The following is a 21,346-nucleotide window of genomic DNA, read 5'->3' as shown; positions in this document are numbered from 1 at the left end:
CCCAGTATCTAAAGTAAAAATGGAACGTCGCCATACTGAGACCAGGATCTGTATATGAAAGAATCCCAAAGTTAGGGGTTGCTGTAACTTGAAGGCACTGATGACCATTTGTCTGCCCTCTTGTGTGGCAAAGCAAGGAGATAACTGCCGCCTAGTCTTCCTGTTAATGGATTTAGTGCGTGGAGTTCAAATGGTAGAGGCCTGTGCTTCTCACTTCCAAATCTAGGGGTCATTTCCCACAGGGAGCAAAACTAGGCTGGGTGCGATACAGGTTTTGATTTAGTCCCGCCTTTAAGATAAAGGCTATCTTTTCATCATTCAAATCCTAGTAATCCAGGTGTAATCCCAGGGACCATCCACATGCATTCTTTTAACATTTTGAATGGTACAAGAGCCGCATAGTTGCTAAGGGCTTATCTGAACAGTTGGTCACTAAAATTAACTCTTTTCTCTTGAAGCTGCCTCCAAGTTCTAAGTCTTTCCAAGAAGCACAAAGTGAACTGAACCAGGCTGCAGCAGATCTGAACCAGTCAGCAGGAGAAGTAGTTCATGCTACACGGGGTCAAAGTGGAGAGTTGGCAGCAGCCTCTGGAAAGTTTAGTGATGATTTTGATGAGTTCCTTGACGCTGGCATTGAAATGGCTGGTCAAGCACAAGTGAGTTTTGATTCCTGAAATCCACAGCTGACCTGCCTGGGATATGTGGGGATGTCAGCTGTGCTAGTCTCAACCTGCACAAAGAATGAGGGTCAGTGATAACAAGCTGTTCTGATTGAAGAGAAATTACTTTGGAGTTTTCAGAATGCTCACAAGATTCCTGGTACTGATTGAAAATGACTACACTCCTTCATTTAATCAGAGCTTTGTTCTCTTGATTTTGTGAGCTGTGTAGCAGAAGGTAGTCCATTGCTTTTCCAGATGGTGAGCAGCTCCTAGAGATAAGTGCCTGTGCTCCAAAAAATCAAGGTAAAAAGTATAGCTGAGATATAATGAATCCTTTGAAATCTAGTTTCAGTACTTCCACTTGGTGTAACATGGATACATATTATTGGATCCATTGTGGAGCTGCCAACCCCACAAAGTTGACCTGTGGGGAAGATTGATAAAGCACCTTGTGGATGTGACAGTATTGTGTAGTTTTTTCAAGTTTTTAAAAATGGGGTACACGTTACTAGTCTTTGCACTTTGAAACATTTAGCTACAGTTGGCATTAGAAAGAGCCCTATGACAGGCTGGATGTGAAGTCATTTAGCAAAACACAGGCTAGCACATTACATGAAGTGGTCCCATCCAGTTTATAGGAGGGAAGGACAAGAGGTGAAAACATGCAAGTGTGTTTGCTGATTGTATATGTCAGCCTTTTGAATAGCTGGTACCAGAACACTTCAGAAGACCTGTGGCAAGTCAGTCTGAAGTGTGGGGCAGTCTGTCAGATTCTTGTGTGGCATAATAGTCTAATGACAAGAAGTAGAAGAGTCTGAAGTCCTTTAAAAGCACTGTGAGATCACCTATAGATAAATCCAGTCCAAACTGTTGACACCTAAATGCTGTTATATCTGAGGACAGTGGTCAGCTTTTAATTAAAGAGTGTTTGGGCTTTTGAGGGGAAGTTAAACCATTCTGTTCCCAGGGGACAAGTATCCACATCAAGAACACAGCATCTCACTTAGCACGAACTGGCAGCCTTGCACTCCCAACCAAAACCCAGGGATTAAATAAACATAGAAACAGAGCCATTCTTTCATCCCTGTCCCTCCAGGTTAGAAATCTAGTATATCCATGGGGTATAGTATAAGTTGACTTACCCTGCTGCCACCTTGGTGTTTATCTGTTCTACAGCAAACTGGATGACTTCAGTCTCCAGGGCTATGAATTAGTCCTCTTAATTAAAAAAGTAACACTTCTGATGTTCTGACAGAGTCCCTTAAAGGTAATACTTTATGGGCAGAAAGAGTCAAATACAGCAAGCAGCACCTGTGAATATTCTTGCAAACAAGTAATTTGCAGTGCTGACAGTGGCCAGTTTTTAATCACATGAGCTCAGATTCTCAAAGTGGTTTGGTGCCTAAGCCTCATAGATTTCATAGGAGTTAAGTGCCTAACTAACTTTGAAGCTCTGGGCCTTACTAATAATAATTGGGTGTGAGAGTTTTATTCACAAGTGCAAACCTGTATTTACAAGGGAATTCCAGCTAGCAGTGAACTCGCAGACCGTATGGAATGTTTCTCTTGAACACATGCTAAACTAAAACAATCATAGGTATTTCTGAATCGGATAAAAAGGGATGACTTTTCCCTAAAAAGTTGTCATTCAGTCAGACCAGAAACAGAAATTTGGGAGACACACTGTGTGGAGCAAAATGCTAATATTGCAAATGGCTCACAAATATAGATTAAAGCCTATTTGAATCAACTGAACATACTATCTGCTTGCAAATATTTCTAACGCAGAAGAAAGTGCTGCATTAATTGCCTAAATTATTGATAGGAATTCAAAACACCGTCCTTTGCCACACACCTTAATCAAACTATATTTTTCTGTCGTGTTGTATGTAGAAATTTGTTATTTCTAAGTCATTCCTTTAAATGAATACATTGTGCCATGTCAAACTCAAGCCTTATCCAACAAAACCAGAGTAGTTTTCCAGAAACTGCTTTTTCTCCATGTGGAGAATCCCTGCATTAAGTGTTTTTAAAGGTGTTTTTGGCCACATTTCTGTGTGATTAAGTCATTAATCCCAAAAAGGTGAAGAAGGCAGTAAATTACACCAGGGGTGGTAGGATATAGTTAGCACACACTGACTGAATAATGTGGACCAGTTGTGCCAGGCAGAGATGTATAAGAGCTTTGACAACAAAAGCATTATTTAGCAAGTAGTTAAATTTCCCCCCACTTTTCTGTGAATGCTGTTATTGTTAGAAATCAGGATGTTTTTATATGGGTTTCTTTTTCTGCTGTATGAATGGAACTGGAGGCATCTATCTGGGATAGCAGAGGCTTTGGTCAGTCACCATATCTAGTATGTAATTCTATGCAGGCAAGGAGTTTTAGATGGGTAATTATATTCAATTCCACATTTCAGTACTTTTATTTTAGTTGTCTCTTTAGTTAATGTGGGCTGCATGCTTACTGCTATACTGCTGTGGCTTTCCAGACTAAAGAGGACCAGATTCAAGTAATAGGGAACCTCAAGAACATCTCTATGGCTTCCAGCAAGCTTTTGTTGGCTGCCAAGTCTCTCTCTGTTGATCCTGGAGCTCCTAATGCCAAGAACCTCTTAGCAGCAGCTGCCAGGTAAGAACCTGCTTTAGTTTTATGAAGTTTTCTTAACTTTCCTTTTCAGTATGTCTTATTTGTTGGCTGAGTCTTCTGGTACGATCAGTTAATCATGTCAGACCATCTTTTGCTTCTACTCATCAAGTGAATGAGATCTGAGGAATCTTGCTTATATTGGATTAATTCCTTAGTTAGTGGAAATCAATGAAGCTCCACTGATGTCCATTCAGCAGAGGGTCTGGGATTTGGCAAAGGGAGCTGTGGCAGCTCCCAGACTTCTCCCTCTTCCCTACCCGCTAGTGCTGGCAGCCAATGCTGCTGGAACCTCCAGGGACATTTTTAAGTCCGCAGAACAGGGAAGAATCCCCCATCCTCCTCCATGCTCACTTCTCCCCCTTTCCTACTCACTACTGCTGCTTTCCCCACTGTTCCTGGTGTGGCAGGAAGCTTCAGAGCTGCTCCTGCTGGACTGCATGCAGACTGGGCTCATCTGGGACAGCAACAGCAGCAATAGGTCAAGGGTGGGCTCCCCCACCCTGCCCGGTCCTCCAGGAGCAGGTGCAGGGTAGGGCACTTGGGGGCCACCCACCCCACCCATTGCCAGTGCCACTATCCCAGCTGAGCCCAGCCCCTGTGCTGCAGCTGGAGTGGGCACAAGTGGCTCTGAAAGCTCCCCTGCCCAGGGAAAGCAGCAGGCTGGGTGGTAGGGGGAGGAGAAGGGGAGGTGTCATGACTGAGCATGGAAGGGAAGGAAGGGGATTCTCACCTGCTTAAGGACTTTAAAAAAGGCACACGAGGTTTCTGAGGTGTGGTCCAGTCCAAAAGGAGTGTGCAGCCATGCCACTGCACTCCCTGTAGATCCACCCCTGTGTTCATGGCACGGTGATTTACATCAGGTGAAAATCTGGCTGGGTTTTTTTAGGAAGTTATTTATAACAGTTATTCTGTGTCCTTGCTTTTTGTTTTGGCAGCTACTTTTACTTTCTCTACACATGCTGACACTAAGGATGTTTGACTGACAGTTGGTGTAAAGGCTTTCAACCCCCAGTGAAGAAAAATCATATTCAGCAATGTCTGTGTATATGCTGTGTTTGTAAATTGTACGTTTATATACAGCTACAGGGGTGTACACGTGCACCGTTGTTGGGATTTTTAGTGGGGATAAATATTAGGGTTTTAATTCTGTGAGTTTTTTCTTGCTTTGAGGCTGTTGCCTTGAATTTCCACCTCAGTGGCCCTCTATTTTTCCTTCAGGGAGATGGAATAGGCTGATTTTTTTGCCAGCCTACTGATGGTGATTCTTCAACAATCCTCATTTATGCTTCCCTGCAATACCAGTGCCAAATGCACACACCATAACATCCCCTCTTCTTGAGTCAGTGTTAACAAAAGGATATATAAGAGGCAAGCTGATTTCTTAAATAAAATGGGATGTTCCTGCCTTGGGTGGAAGGAGTACCATTATATAACCCTTGTGTGAAAGGAAATCCAGATGGGGAAAATGCTTGCCATTATAAATCTGTTGGGTATTGAGGGAGTTGTTAGTGACCTAGCTGAAAATTGCAAGATAATGAGAAAATGTTGCAGAATATGTGTGATATGAAAACCATATTCATTGCTATTGGTATCTTTGTTTCATGGCTTTATGTAAGCGCTTGGTTCCCTGACTGAGAGTTGTGCAGGAAATCTGCATAACCCATTACTGAAATCTTGCATGTATTATGCTGCCTTTCAGTTCCTAATATCTCTGTCCTCTCTTCCTAAACATCCCTGTTTTGATGACAAAAAATATATAAATATTGGAGCTGTATGAGTATTATATTTAGAAATTGATTTGGGTCAGGCCAACACAGAACTTTTTTTCAGTTAACCTGAAATGTTTTAAAAAAAAAGGCATTCTCAGGTTATTTAGTCCTTTTTATTCAACTAGGTCAGTTGTGAAATAAAAAAAACAAATTTCTTTGTTCAGAAAGTTGTTTTTACCAGTCATTTGAACAAATTATATTTTTGTGGTAAGAAATAGAGAAATGCATGGAGAAATGCAAGGTGCTGCACCTCAGGAGAAACTACCCACATCATGTTTATAGGCTCAGCAGTGCTACACTCTATAGCACCATGACCAAAAGAGACTTGGGGGTCATGATTGACCACAAGATGAACATGAGCTACCAATGCGATGCCGTAGTTGGCAAAGCAAATTAAACTCTGGCTTGCATCTACTGATGCATCTCAAGCAAGACCCAAGAAGTCATCCTCCTGCTTTATTCAGACTTGGTGAGCTCACAGTTGGAGTATTGCATCCAGTTCTGGGCTGCGCACTTTAGAAAGGATGTGGAGAAGCTTGAAAGAGTCCAGAGGAGAGCCACACACATGATTAGAGGTCAAGAAAACAGGCTGTATGAGGAGAGGCTGAGAGGCATGGCACTCTTCAGCCTGGAGAAGCGAAGGCTCAGGAGTGACTTGGTGGCAGCCTGTAAGTACATGAGGGATGTGCATCAGGAACTGGGAGAACATCTGTTCAGCAGGGCACCCCAAGAGAAGACAAGGTCTAACAGTCACAAACTGCTGAAAGCCCATTTTAGACTGGACATAAGGAAAAGCGTCTTTACTGTCCAAGTCTCCAGAGTCTGGAATAGACTCCATCCAGAAGTGATGCAAGCACCCACTCTGGATACCTTTTTAAGAAATGCTTGGATGCTTATCTTACTGGGGTGATCTTACCCCAGCTGACTTCCTGCCTCTTGGGCAGAGGGCTGGACCCAATGATCTCATGAGGTCCCTTCCAGCCCTAATGTTTATGAAATCTATGGATAAATTCCTTGAATTGCTGAAAATGGAGAGAAAAGTATTAATCTAGAAAGAGAATTTTAGAGGCTGAGCAGAAATTGGGGATTTGAAACCTCGATGTTAAAGCAACATCCAGATCAAGCTTGGACATCATTATATTGTACTGCAAGATATTAGGTATTATTGCAAAATATTAGGTACCGTATTGCAAATTTTTCATACCAGAATGGATAGTAATGGAGAGGAAGGTAATAAGTTAAGACTGTAAATTCCTATAGGTTACCACAGTGGCTATAAAATAGTGACTGTTATAAACACATGCTGACACTGAGGATGTTTGACTGACAGTTGGTGTAAAGGCTTTCAACCCCCAGTGAAGAAAAATCATATTCAGGAGTTAACAGATAAGTCGCATTAAATAACCACAGTTGTGACACTTTCAACAAAGTGTCTTTCTGACATCTATGCTATCCCCAGATGTGAGCAGGTTTCTAGCAATGACTACTATTGCAGGTTACCAAGTGAAACTCGAGATATAGGTGTTGAATCAGCTTGTACTCCCCCTAGAGTGCCCAAGTGTTAAGGACTGCTGCTTTTGACATATAGCCCTTCTGTTTCTTCAGACCCTGGTGGAAATTAGAGTTTCCACTGGAGCCATTTAAGTATTGGTTTTTGAACTGCAGGCAGGTTGTCATTCACTCTATGAAAATGTTAGGTGACGAGATGAAGGTAAACTAATGTAAGAGTTCAGGACAATTCATTGTTGCAGCTTTGCGCAGGTCAGTATATGAATTAAAATAGATGTTAGAGGACAACTAACACAGCATCAATCTTACCACAAATGAGACACAGTGGTGCCCTTCTCAAATCTTCTGTGGCATTATAAATACAATGGTTGTGATGGATACTTTCTTTGCAGTGGAGTGATCAGGGTCAAGTATTTTTATTCTTTCTCTGAGAAAATTGGGGGTCTCCTTCTGCCTGATGTATAACTAGATGTTTTCTTTTTGACCTAATCTTTTTAGATGGCACAAAGCTTGACCTTGTTTCTTTTTCCTCCTGCTTTCTTTAAGGCTTTTTCTCTTTTTCTCTTTCTGACAGTTGAAATATTGTTGGAACCATTTTTCTGAGTTTTTTTTCCTGACTAGCACTTAGCTATAGCAACTGCCAAATGCAATAAGGGATCCAAGATATCATATGCAGCACTTAACAAAAGCAAGTGTTCTTAGATATCTTCTAAAATCCTAGCTAAGCCTCTTCTCTTCTGCTATTTTTGCAGTCATACTCACTGGTTCTTGATGCCACAGCAAGAGAGCTTCTGGTTGGTTGTACTAAGTGTGTGAGCATTGCTGGGTTTACTTTTGGATGCAGCTAGTTCATGAGCAGTGGGATTCACGTGGCCATTTCACACCATCTTCAGCATCTGTTTTTAAAACCAGCAGATGTCTGACCTTTCAAATCTGTCACCTTCTTCAATCACTGATGTTCCTTACAATAATATGCCTTATCTCCTTGAGGTTGGAAAGGAAGGAGGAAGAAACCACTCGGTTAAGTTTCTCTTGGAGCTGTCAAGCATCAATTTTTTGCCATCTGTTAGAGTCTCTTAATCAACAAGTGTCTCTAACGTTCAGAAGTCACTGCAGGGTTTGAGAGAGAACCTTAGTTTCTATCACGCCATGAGCAGATGATGCATTTAAGACTTAAATAACCAGTTAACCGTGTCTTAAATAGTAACCTGGCCACACATTCATGTAATTAATGATGCAATACAACAGGGAAAAAGCCACAAAATTATACAAAATATGTCTAATAATTTTGTGGCTGGTTCCCATTGTACCTTAAATTGAACACGTGGGCAGTGCACTTCCAGGGACGGGAGCACCAATCAGCTGATTGACACTCCCGATCTCAGGAGCACACTGGAGCTTTGAAGGGTACCAGTGTGCTTATGTGGCTGGGAGGGCTGATCAGCAGACCATTGCACACAGCCAGGGCTGTCCTTTGGAGGGCAGCAAATTGGGATGACTGTCCCAGACCCCGGGCTTTGCGGGGCCCTCACAGTGTTAAAGGGGCCTCATATAGGATGATTTGCCCTGGGCCTCACACGCCGCTACGATCATCTCTGCCCACAGCCACAGGAGTACATCAGAACCCTTCAAGACTGCCACGTTCCTGAACCTGGAAGGACTGATCAGCTGACTGATCCTCCCAGTCACAGGCACACTGGGCACCAAACTTGCTACTTGCTGGTGGAGGAGGCACCCAGGATCATGATCCCCTATGATTGCCCCCTGCATTGGCAATAGGTAGTTATTGGCTTCTGATTCCCCAGTCCTACAATTATGTGGTGGGCCAGTAGGGGGTGCTCCTGCATTGAGCCACCTACCTCGCTGTGCCTGACCACCTTCCAGGCTTTGAGTGCCTCTTTGGGGGCGCCTCATGTCCAGTGGACCCCCTTCCTGGAACACAGCCACAAGTCTGGGGGTAATGCAGCCATCACCCAGAGTCTGGACTGATCTGGGACCTGCACCCTCTGGGAAGCACAGGCCTATTAGTCCTTAAGGGTAGTTGACCCACTGCAAGAACTTGGGGTGCTTCCCTCAGTCTGAAGCACAAATAGTGGTCTCCTTTAGCCAAACCAAGGGTGGGGGACCCCAAGGCATAATCTAGACCCTCTCCCAATAAGTCTCCCATACTAGGTACAAAAGAGAACTTTATTGGTTACAGGGAGTAGGTTTGGAATAGGGTACAGGGTAGAGCAATATTGAAGAACTCTCTTACAGAAAAGTGGCATGGTAGCCTTTGATCACACATCTGAGTTACTGCAAGCTATACATCTAGTTAGATCTCAGGTAGCTTACTCACAAGTATCCTCCAGAGGTGACGATTCCCTCTGGAGGCAAGCAGTTCATTGGTCATGAGTTTCAAGAGAGAGCAAGTTTTCAGATGGTCCAGTTTCTGTCTAAGTTTTCATCATAGCTACTGCCCTTCCTCCTGGGAAGTCCTTAACTTATATAGACCTTATGACCTCATGTACCTGGTCCAATGAAGTCCAGCAACTGTTGGCTGCCAGCCAACCAATTTGAAATGCATCACTGGTTGCCAGGTAGACTGGCAGGGTCTTTAGCCCCCCTCCCAGTCATGTTGCCATTGCTTAGAGCAATAGGGAGCTTAAGCCAGGTATATGATGCCAATCACATAGGCAGAGGGAGCAGGTTTCCCCCTCCCTGAGAAATGTATCCAGCTCAGGCTACAACTCAGGGATCCTCTGCAGGGATCATGTTAACCAAATTGTCACAGAGCAGAGTTTTTGGGGAGTGACAGAGGTGGCCTTCTGCCACAGGCATCTCCAAATTGTGTTCTGCAGGTTAAACAGAGTACCCTGGTTACATTTTGCTAAACTCACATATTTTTATTTGTTCATAAAATAAACATTTTCAGATATGCATAAGCAGACCATCACAGTCTGCCTCCATCATTCTGTGAATTTCATCAGTTGTCAAATAACATATCCTGTGAAGTTCCTGGGAATTTTAGGCATGTGCAGTATTTAAAACCATTATATAATGCAGTGCTGTCCCCATTAGTCTCTTATGATAGTAAGAGACATCATAAGGAGTCTCCCTGCATCTTAGTTACTACAGCTGGGGTTTTGTAAAAAAATATATATTTTATATACGTTGGCTGTGCTTTGCTTGTTAGTCAGGAAGTGAGCAGCATAAGGCATTCAGACATTTCCAAGCATAATAGTTGCTAGTGACACTTTGGTGCAGCTAGACTCTCTTACTAGTACAATTTCAAACAAACTGTCAATTATTTAGATTTCTAATGCAACAAATACCCTTTATGCATAAATATTGATGTGTGTTGCCAAGAGACGAAGCTTCCACTTGTGGCTCATATCTGAGTAACAAATCTTGCGGGGAGAGGGCTACATTTCAGATGTGACCTACTGTAAAAGGTTTCAGTGAGAGCTTTCACTACAGGAGGCTTTCAGCAAGGATTAATACCAATATCCTGTGTCCTCCACATCAGATCCTAGGTAGTTCACTTATTCTTTAAGTACTAATGTTAAGAAAAATGAAAGAACATATGAGCTTGAAAACTTTTCATGGCGTGCAAATAAATTGGGTCAAAACAGAAAGAAGGGAAATTTGTCCATCTTTAAAAATATGCCTCTTTTTCTTTCCTTTTAGAGCAGTGACCGAGAGTATTAATCAGCTCATCACTCTGTGCACCCAGCAGGCTCCTGGACAGAAGGAATGTGACAACGCTCTCAGGGAACTAGAGGTACTCTAAATTTGGTAGTTTCAAGTTCCTGCAGTTAAATATTGCTACCTTCCATGTTTTGCCCATCTGAGTAACTGCTGTGTCATTGTTTTCCTGCTTGACACTGGTGGCAGAATTTAGTTTTTCCTGATTGTATCAGGAGGTACACGGGCAAATTTCACCCAGTTTCCACTCACTAAGCTAGAGGTTGACCTTTCTTCATTCCCACTATGGTGTCTTTCAGTGGAACTGTAAAGATTTCTGGCTACAGAAACTTGGAGGATGTCCATGTAGGAGGTAAGGAGGGTGCAAGTAAGAGTTTTTACATGAAGAAATCACTATCAGTACCACAATGGCAGACAGTGTGTTTCAAGGAACTATGGAATCTTTGTTTTTTCCTCTAGCTCCTTGTAACTGGAGAGATGCATGCTATTTAAATGTAGGTTCTTTCTAGTAAAAAGTTTTCAATTTTTTCTTCTGTTCGATTTTTGATTTCTCATGTTTTCTTTATCTTGACATAGCTGATAGCAGGGGTGTGCGATGCAGGCCATATTCTGTTCGGATTCAGCCTGATTTAGGGGACAGTGATTCAATTGATTGATTTGGATCACTGTCCCGATTTGATTTGGCTGAATTCGAATCTGAAGATTCGATGCTGATTCGGAGAATTAGTGATTCAGTGATAGATGCAGCTTTAAATGTTTTTTCTATATACCTCAAGGTACCAGGTGCAGCTTGCGAAAACTGAGCTGGTGGGTCAGATGGAGCATCCCACAGGAGCGTGGGGGCGCCCCTCGCATGCTTGGCAGCAGACCGGGAAGGGAAACAGAATTACTTCCGGCCCACTTCCTGGTCCGCCACCAAGCACGCGGGAGACCCTCCCCCTCCCAGCTCAGTAATTAGCCACAGAGGGACCCCAGGTGACCCGCCAGACCCAGGAGGCACCAGTCAAGACGGGGGGTGGAGGGGCAGGGTCCCCTATGCACTCTGTGGTGGACCCAGAAGCGCTTCTAGTCCACTTTCGGGTCCGCCGCTGAGTGTGCTGGGAATCCTCCCGTGCTCCTGTGGGATGCTTCATCTGCCCCACCATCTCAGCATTTACGAGCTGCCGGGTACCTTGTGGTATGTAGAAAAGACATTTAAAACTGTGTCTGTCCAAATCATAGAATCTCTCTGAATCGATTCGGAGGGTTCTGATGCAATTTGGAGAGATTAAAGGGTCTCCTGATTCGGCCGCTGAATCTGCTGAATCTAATCAGCGATCGAAGCTTTGCACAGCTGTAGGTGATAGGGAGGGTCTGTCAGTATAAGATGAGCTAATACTAAGACCTGAGGAGGAATGCCTTGCATTTGAAAGCTTATCTAACTCTGGACCAACTGTGTAGCTGCTCCAATAAAAGATACCACCCTAAGAAATACTTGCCTGTCACATAGATCATCACAGCTACAAAATCCCTTTCATGCAACTAATATTCACTCACTTTTATGTCTTCTGCATAAGTGTGCTGTCACTAAATAGGTTGGGTGCTCTGTGGATACCTAGTTGGCTCTTGTGGAAAAAGCTCCTTAAGTTATTCATCAAAATAGCCAGCACTTCTTCCAGGGCCAGGGACAGACATCCCACATAAGCTGGTTTAAGTGATCAGAAACTGGTTTAAACCTGTAACAAAACAGATGTTCAGAGCACATAAACTAGTTTGAAAATGGCTGAAACCAGTTTGAGATGAACCTGTTTGAATGTAGTATCAGACATAACTGATTTGGGTCAAACTGGTTTATGCAATGTCTGCTCCAGATCCCTTCCTGGTTTAAATTAAATCTGAGTCCTCCAGCACCCCAGGTGCTTTGCAACTCTGGGTGGGGCTCTGCTCTCTGCTCCAGCCTAGCAGGACTGGCCCTGCCCCTCTGGTCCCTCCTCTCCAGCAGAGCCTGCAGGTACAGCAGCATCTGCCTGGCTTCCTCCTGCTCCTCCACCACTCCCTGCTCAAGCAGGGATTCCTCCCTCCTGTCTGCCTTACACAAACACCTCTCAGCATTAAGTAGCGTACCACATGTTGGCTACAGTCCATGCTGTTGGAGACGAGACAATGGCAGACAGGACAGTGTTGGTTTAGGGCTTTTTGGAGCTAATCAACAGGTAGTTGGTAACAGGTTCTTGGAAAAAGTTCTTTAAGAAGAGCTTGAAATAATGAGAGAAGCTGTTTTGTTTTGTTTGATGGGGTGATAAATGCTAACATCTCTCTGTGCATCTCCATGCTGTGTAACTTGATGCTCTGTTATCAACAGCAAGGGGGGGCCTGATCAGAGTGTCCTGCTGGGCCCTGGCCACACCCCCTCCTATCAGCTCAGCACTGTGGCAGGAAAGGGAGGTCTACTCTAGCACGACCTGGCTTCTAGCCTGAGCCACTGCAGGCATGTGCCGGCATTTCTTCATTTTGTAGACATTCGGGCTGGAAGGGACCCTGGAAGATCATCCAGTCCAGCCCCCTGCCCCAGGGGCAGGAAGTCAGCAGGGAGCATGGGATCCCAGCAAGATAAACATCCAAATGTGTCTTGAAGGCATTCATAGTGAACCACCTCCGGCGGTAGTTTATCCCAAACCTTGGGGGCTCAGACAGTAAAGAAGTTCTTCCTTCAGTCCAGAGGGGATGTTTCGATAGTTACAAACTTGTTTAGCCTTGCCAGGTTAGGCTGACCTGCGAAGATTGATTCAATTCAGGCTCAGGTTTTTTGAATGTCTGTTGCTAGCCCAAAAGGTTGAGTAAAAGTTAAAGTATGCATTATTTACCATCAATATTTCAAGTGCCTGAATGTTAAAGGATTGTGTTGTTACTACTTCACTGTTCTGCCACGGAACACCAGGATCTTATCCCAGGAAATTTTAACTACAGAAAAAGCATTAATTTCAGTCAAAACAGTTGTTGTTTTTTTCTGAACTCCTGTGCATTAAACACTTCAAAATAGTGTGCAAGGGGTTTTTTCCCAGAATGCTTGTCACAGGGTAGGGTCTCTAGGGACAGCCATGATGCCCCCTAGGACCCTGTGACTGTGCCAGCTTTGCCCTATGGGCACCTATTCTCATCTGCCACATCTTGATGGCTAAGATAATAGATGGTAGATAGGGAGGCTGTCCTCAAGGTGCTATGCAGTCACAGTCCTGGTGGACCCTACTAAACCGTGTGAGTTCTTAGACCCCTTGCTAGGTCCCTTTCTAAATATGTGCCTCGCGGGACACCCCAAGACTTATGGGCTATATGTGTGACTCCAAAACTGCCCCTTTATCATGCCCCATGCCTCACAGATGGTATTCATATATTGTCCCTCTGAGGCCTTGATCTAGTTCGGCCTCCTGTCATCACTGGGCCCTGGGCCCCTGTCTGCGTGCCGTCACTGTCACTGGGCTGTCCAAAGTCCTGTCTGCGCACCATCACCAGTGCTGGGGCTCTGCATGGTAGTGTGCCCCAGTGTGGCCTCCTCCTCTCCAATAGCCTCAGCCCAGTCCACCGGATTAAAAGCCACAACATAAATATGAGCCCCTGGGCTACAACATAACAGCAGCCATAACACTGAAGGTCACACTCTGTCCCTTTAAGAGGGCCAATTTCTCCCTCAACAATGTGTGCTTCTTAGCCCTGGATACTTTAGGAGCTCCTAAACTTCATTACTCTCACCAGCAGTAGTGCAGGCACCCAGGTAGCTCCATGGAGCTTTTCTGCATGAACTCCACTCCCCCTGGCAGCTGCCAGGGCCCTAACTGCCTTCAGTCCCAGCCCTGGGGCTTATATGGGCCCAGGACCCTGCCTTCTTCCCATCAGCTGACTGGGTGCAGGTGCAGGCTAATTCCCTGGCTAGCCGGCTGCCACAGTAACCTGCATCTGTGGGGTTTCTGCCTGGCTCCTAGGGCCCTCTCTCTCAGCAGTTTCTGCCCTTAAAGGAGCAGGCACCTTGGTGCCCTGCGAAAGTGCTACTGCGCAATGTTCTTAGGCCACTGCACAGTTAGCATCTCTTCTGAAGAGCATTTGTAAGAAGCCTCAGTAGTAAAGACACACGGGCTTCAGCCTGGCATTTTTACCAGTAAACAGTTTCCTCCTCTCCCTTCCCCCCCAACCTCTAAGCTGAGGTTGAGGTACATTAATATTTTATCATAATTTACTGAGTGATTTGGTTTTTTGATAGCACAGGCTAGAGAGAGAATAAAGGAGGAAACGTAAGTTTTATACAGCTCTTCTTTAATTGTTATTCCATACGAAGCATGCAAAGAGAAAAAAGAGCTAGTAGGACAGAGAGGGGTGAGGTTGCCATATGAAATGGAAAAGGGACGTCAAATATATTTTCCCAGCAGTTATTTTAAATGTACAAATTAAACATGCAGGAGGTCACATCTGCTGAGCAGAACTACTATTCAGTTTGATGTGATAGCAAGCTCTTATGAGTCCACAGCGTGAATAGCAAGTATTAGTAGCGCCTTGGCCAAAAGCTTGGATGGCACTTATTTCTTTCTGTACATGATTTTGGCCTTTCCTTTTAGTTTTTGCTTGTAAACTAAATAAATATAAATAAAAGTTCAAATAGAAATTAGGTTCACAGTGCAGCTTCTTCCATAAGAAATGGGCGCAGTAGCAAACTGCTTTCCTGTACCAAGTCATTCTCAAAACAGCAGTGTAAGTACTTCTCAGTGGATGTTTTTGACAGTTTGACAGATTAGAGCTGCTCAGGACCAGGCCTCCAAGAGGGTCTAAAAGAAATAGTAAGTATTTGACTCAAGTAGAAAACCAGCCCCACATGAAATAGGCCATGGTGGGCATAGGTAAAATGGCTTGGGCTCACCTTCACCCAAGCCAGAGTTAGATCCCCCACCTCATCTGAAGAAAATAATCCTGTGGGGCGTGAGACTAGAACTATGTATGCTGCTCTGTGATGGCAATATAATTTCAAAGAGTGATCCAACTGGGGTGAAAGGGCCACCATCAATAAGCTTTAACCATAGTGAAAGGAAAATGTTAAATCAAGGCTCTTTGGTTGCCGTTGTTGTTCTCTTTACCTCTGGTTTTCGCCTCGTTCATTATTTTCCCTACTATCCTCTTCAAAACTTCTTAGTGCGATAGGCAGTCATCTTCTGTAGGACTAACATGCTTTACCTGTAGCTTCAGTATAGTGTCAAAATGCCCTGGAGCCTGCCCTGAAACTCAGGAAAAGATGTGCCTCCCCAGTGAAGATACCTTACTTAACTGTCCCTAGACGATGGGTAGTAACTCTCACCACTTCCTATTTAACAACAGATTTAACAGTCAGTCTGTGATTCAGTTTGTTCACTTCCTACTATTCTGTCTCCTGTCTGAGAACTCATCTCCCTGGCAGTGAGAATGTGGCTAGAACAAGGTTTGCTCAATAAATCACTGCGTATATGATACTATAGTTCTAGAAGGAATGGAGAAGGAAAGGGAAGGAAATAGCCAAACTGTGTGCTGGATAGTATCTCTCATTCACATTTTCTTTTTTAGACGCTATAACCTACCTTACCACAAGTGCTATTAAAGGAGAGATTTTGTCTTTAAAAAAGACAATGGACTTTTTGTTGAATTAAAAAAAAAATGGTGTAGAGGTTCCACTTGGATGCCTCTCTGTATTTCCTCTGTTGGAGAAGCCACACTGCAAATCTTTTAGATGTGGGTTTTTATTAATGTTTGCTACTAATTTCTTGTTACTGTTAGTCAGTAAGATTATAAGAATACCTATGCTGGCTGATATTCAGGTTCCATTCTTGACTATGAACTTGAAAACTAACTTTTTACATTGTTCTTTTTTTTTTCAAAGAAAAAGAAACGTCCCCCATTGGACTGTCTAGTCAATGAGAAGTATATATACAGATGTATTGATTCCTTTAAAAATATGTGAATTACTGTTCGCCTTTGCACGGTCCTGTACTATATTTCCATGGTACAAACTGACCCAAAAAGGACATTTCTCACTTATTTCTATCTATAATTCTAGTATTTTTCCATTACACTGGCAGGTTCTGCATAGTAATAAAGAAAGGCAAGCAGAGGGCATGCTTATATATTTACCTAGTGGCTGGTTATATTTTTAGCCAGTAGTGAGCAAGCTGTGGCAGCTTTTCCAATCACTTCCTTCCCAAGAAGATTTTAAAAGCTCTTCTTCAGATGAAAAAACAGCAGAAAGTCTAAATTTTGCTGAAAACAAATAGTAAGTGATTGTGTCATACCATCTACATATACATGAATGAACTACAGTGACTGAGAATAGGGGTTTTTTGCTTGTTGGTGTTGAGCCAAGTAGATGCATTCCCTGGTTTAAAAAATGTGGATGGTCTGTTTGTCTGGCTCAGTTCTGAGTTACTTCAGTAACCCAGTTCTTCTCTTTTCAGACAGTTAAGGGAATGCTCGATAATCCCAATGAGCCTGTAAGCGACCTCTCGTATTTTGATTGCATTGAGGGTGTAATGGAAAACTCGAAGGTAATTCTCTCCCTCCACTTTGATATGTATGGTTTATGAATAAGTATTAATTAATTAAAGTATCCTTAAGCTTATGAAATTCATTGGAAACAATTTTCAATCTGCACCTGGAAAAGGCATTAAATTCCCAGGTAAAACTCTCCTTGAAGGAGCTGTGAGTGATCCAAAAGTGTAGGAAACTGCTCCAGCTTTATCCATGCTTCATCCAAGGTCAATATTATGGGGATTTAGCAAACTTGTTTGGCTACAGGGATCATGTAACAGCAGCTTCACCATCCTGGTCAGCAGCTTTCACTTCCCTTTTGACACAGCTAAAATGTACATTAGTCCTTACCCTTTGTTGATATGAAGTCCTACTGACTTGGTAGAGCATCCCGTATCTTGCAGTGAGTCTTGTACTCTCATGATATGTTCGACTGTGGTCATGAGAAAAGTGCCCAAACATATCCAAGTAAGTAGTGGTGAGGAAACATCATTGTACGTCTTTGTGCAAAGCGAACAGGAGAAATGTTTGTGCATTTCAAATACTTAAGTAGGGTGATAACTTTGATAATTGTTAAGTTACTTTAAAACATTGTATGTCTTGGGACTAAACAATAAAATAATCTAATGTACAGAATTAATTTTTGTTAAGTTCCCTTTAAAAAAAAATAGCTCTTAAAAATAGTTTTGTTCACTGAACAGCTTTGTCTACTGGACTAAATCTACATCCCAGCTGTGGTTTAACTTGCATTGAAATTAAGTGTTTTTTCTAGTTTTGGTCTGTAGTGGATCAATAGTTCTACACTTGTTAAATTAATAAAGGGACACAACAGCTACAAAAGCTGTTTACAGTGAAGATCTAACTACATTCTAAAATCTTCACCTGAAAGTTTCTTTACCTTCTTTATGACCTCTTGATAATTTGATGCATAACATTTGTCTTAAATTCTTTGTTAATTATAAAAAAGCGAGGAAGCCACATGCACTGGAATATGGGCTTACTTTGTTTGGGGTGATTTATTGTAGACCAGTTTTATTCTGAGCTTCTTGGGTGAGGAAGGAAGATCCAACTTAAGTGAGATAAGCTCTAAGGCTAGGGACAGACGTTACACACAAACCAGTTTAAATGATCAGAAACTGGTTCAAACCTGTAACAGAACAGATGGTCAGAGCACATAAACCAGTTAAAATGGCTGAAACCGGTTTGGGAGAAACCTGGTTGAATGAATTAGAGTCCTCCAGCACCCCAGATGCTTTGCAACTCTGGGTGGGGCTCTGCTCTCTGCTCCAGCCTAGCAGGGCTGGCCCCTCCCCTCTGGTCCCTGGCTGCGCCTCCAGCAGAGCCTGCAGGTACAGCAGCGTCTGCCTGGCTTCCTCCTGCTCCTCCACCACTCCCTGCTCAAGCAGGGATTCCTCCCTCCCCCCTGCATTACACAGACACCTCTCAGCTTTAGCTAGCATACCACATGCTAGCTACAGTCTGTGGTGTGGGAGACGAGACAAAGGCAGACAGGACAGTGTTGGTTTAGGGCTTTTTGGAGCTAATCAACAGAAAGCTGGTAATGTTCCTCTGTTCCTTCTTTGGAAAAAGTTGTTTAAGAAGAGCTTGAAATAATGAGGGAAGCTGTTTTGTTTTGTTTGATGGGGTGATAAATGCTAACAACTCTCTGTGTAATTCAGTACTCAGTTATCAACAGTGGAGGGGGGCCCTCCCTTATCAAAGTGTCCTACCAAGGCCTGGCCACGTCCCCCCTCAGGTCAGCCCTGTGGAAATGAAAGGAGGTCTGCTCTGTTGCCCCTGGGGTTCTAGCCTGAGCCACTGCAGGCATGTGCTTCTATTTCTTCAGTCCAGAGGGGCTGTCTCAATGGTTACAAACTGGTTTAGCCTTGCCAGGTTAAACTAACCTGCGAAGATTGAATCAATTCAGGCTCAGGCTTTTTGAATGTCTGTCCCTAGCCTAAGTTGCATTCTGACCGTGGAGTACTTCAGTAGCCGAGACACAAGTCCCCTTCCCTTGCATTTCAGTAAGTAGTCTCAAGCAAACAAGATCCAGAGCATGTTCAGTGTGTCTGTGCTGAGTAGATGCCACTGCTGCATTGTGCAGTCCAGAAAATCTTAGAAAATGCTTTTTCTACATAAAGAAAAATAGAGTAGGAGAACTTACCTTACTCTTTTTTTTACTTCAAAGGTTCTTGGAGAGTCAATGGCAGGCATTTCTCAGAATGCCAAAACTGGGGACCTGCTAGTTTTTGGAGAATGTGTTGGAGTTGCTTCCAAGGCTCTTTGTGGTCTCACAGAGGCTGCAGCCCAGGTAACCCACTTGTGCAACTGTAACAGCCAAAGCATGCCTGTAGACATGCAGGAAAGCTGTGCTGTACTGCAGTACTCCAGAGTGCTGGAATTACAGCTCGAGCTGGAACCTGCTAACTAGCATGCTTCAGCAGCCTCCACATCCCTGCACTTCAGAATGGTGTCAGGGGTGCTTTAACTAAAGCTCATTCAATGAGATGTAACTAAAGTGCCCCCATCACCATTTTGAAGTTCAGGGATGCTGGTACACAACATGCTGTGAGTACTTTAATTAGAGCAGCTCTCAGAGCCACTCTAATTACAGCACTCCCCCTCCCCTCCCCCACACCTCAGCAGCACATGTAAAAACACCCAAATAAACCAAATATTTGCATTGTATGGCATTTCTCATCTTCCGAAAGAGGAACAGTCATCAGCTAGTGCAGCGTATTTATCAAGAAGGGAATAAAATTTTTTGTCTCTTAAAAAAATCACAGAGTAAACTCTTACATGTCTACAATTCAGACCATATCCTCAAACTGTGTAATCTCACTCCATTTTAAGATAAACAAAGAGATTACTATAGAACTCTTTTAGATCACTTCCATTGCTCTGATAGGTTTTGAATAGCTAATCAAAGCATAAGCTATTGAGAATGTATGTGCTGGTCTTAATGTAGTTGGATTGGTCTTCTGAAATTATACTTTAAATCAGTGCGTTTCCCGAGCTATTGAGCTGCTCCCCCTTGTGACCAAATGCTGTATTGCCGTTTCAGTAAATGTACCAGTTATGAGAGCCTTTTCCATGCTGCAGTTTGCAATGTCAGGAGAGTAGGGTATCTATACAGGGTATCTACACAGCATTGTATTACTCTGTATAGACATGCCCCAGGTGTCAGCCCCCTTTGCAGATTTTTTTGGGCAGGGGATTTTGGCTAATTAGATTTCTCAAATCAAATTATGACAATATCTGCTTTTTGCATCATACTGCAGACCTGTTAACAGGCATTTTTAATAGGAACTTTGCTACATGACTTCTGAGTAACACCTGACCACCTTGATCAGGTGCCACTGCACCTTCCTGACTCTTGTTAAAAGCTAAAATGAATTTAGCATTTTCACTGGGATTTGATTTTTTTTTTTTTTCCTCCCCCCTCCCTTTCTAGGCTGCCTATCTAGTGGGCATCTCAGATCCCAACAGTCAGGCCGGGCAGCAAGGACTTGTTGATCCTATTCAGTTTGCCAGGGCCAACCAGGCAATCCAGATGGCATGTCAGAATCTGGTGGATCCAGCAAGCAGCCCATCGCAGGTAACTCTGTCCAGAGGTTTGTAATGAGACTTTCTCTGAGATTTGTTAGGACCGAATTGATTTTTACTGATAATCATCAAGGGGAAGCACTCAGTGTAAGAGCATAGCATGTGTTTGAACCACAGTTTTCAGAACAATGATGCAATTAACTATCCTGTTCTTATGTCCTGTTCTATACCTCTCATGGTCATCTGTGTTTTTCAGGTTTTGTCAGCTGCTACAATAGTGGCCAAACATACATCTGCTTTGTGTAATGCTTGCCGTATTGCTTCATCAAAGACTGCCAATCCTGTTGCCAAGAGACACTTCGTGCAATCTGCCAAGGAAGTTGCAAATAGCACTGCTAATCTGGTCAAAACGATCAAGGTACATGATAGTATTTCTTGCACCTTCATTTTTTTAATTTAATTTTATTCAATATTATTGTTATGGTGGTACCTTAAACTAATATAGTTATTCCCATGTGAGAAGAAGAATAAACTGTCTTGGAATTACCCACATAAATCTATATTAGAGGTTTGTCATTAAGGTTACAAAGTTAAATCCTCAGAAAATAGGAAATATGAAAATTAAGTATCCTTGTGCTCAGGGGTGGATCTAGGATTTGGCAAAGAGGGGTGTGGAAGCCTCTACCCCCCTCCACTCCTAGCCTCTTCCCCATACCCACCCATGCAGGCAGTCAGAGCTTTTGGGGATTTTTTGAAGACCACTCCAGCCAAACTGTGTGGGTGCTGGGCTCAGCTTTTAGGAAATTCTACAAGACCCTTTTTAATAAGGAATATTTATACTAATATAGCAACATAGATTTTTTACCATTAGAACTGTAGGAGAAAAATTTAAGAAAGTGCAAGTGCTGTGAGCTGACACTTAGGATCAAATTTGGAATAGATTTAAAAGCAGACGAGGAAAATATGTGTATTGCTCAGAGTTCTAAGGAAAAGGGGGGAGGTAATATGGT

General features: G+C 43.2%; 1 protein-coding gene across 13 annotated transcripts in view; it reads left to right on the top strand.

Moving 5' to 3' along the window:
- TLN2 (talin 2) overlaps positions 1-21,346 on the top strand; it is a 383,956-nt gene that overhangs the window by 266,337 nt on the left and 96,273 nt on the right. For all 13 annotated transcript variants that reach the window (XM_090029605.1, XM_090029610.1, XM_090029613.1 and 10 more), the window contains 7 exons: positions 459-656; positions 3,155-3,294; positions 10,260-10,353; positions 16,718-16,807; positions 18,979-19,101; positions 20,245-20,388; positions 20,593-20,754. In XM_090029605.1, the coding sequence (XP_089885731.1) occupies positions 459-656; positions 3,155-3,294; positions 10,260-10,353; positions 16,718-16,807; positions 18,979-19,101; positions 20,245-20,388; positions 20,593-20,754 (951 nt within the window). The remainder of the gene's footprint in view (positions 1-458; positions 657-3,154; positions 3,295-10,259; positions 10,354-16,717; positions 16,808-18,978; positions 19,102-20,244; positions 20,389-20,592; positions 20,755-21,346) is intronic.

The sequence above is a fragment of the Crocodylus siamensis genome, chromosome 15 (assembly GCF_052110815.1).
Source record: "Crocodylus siamensis isolate JL-2025a chromosome 15, ASM5211081v1, whole genome shotgun sequence".
Lineage (NCBI taxonomy): Eukaryota > Metazoa > Chordata > Crocodylia > Crocodylidae > Crocodylus > Crocodylus siamensis.
Note: the sequence above shows the minus strand (reverse complement) of the source record. Positions and strands in the feature narration are given on the sequence as shown.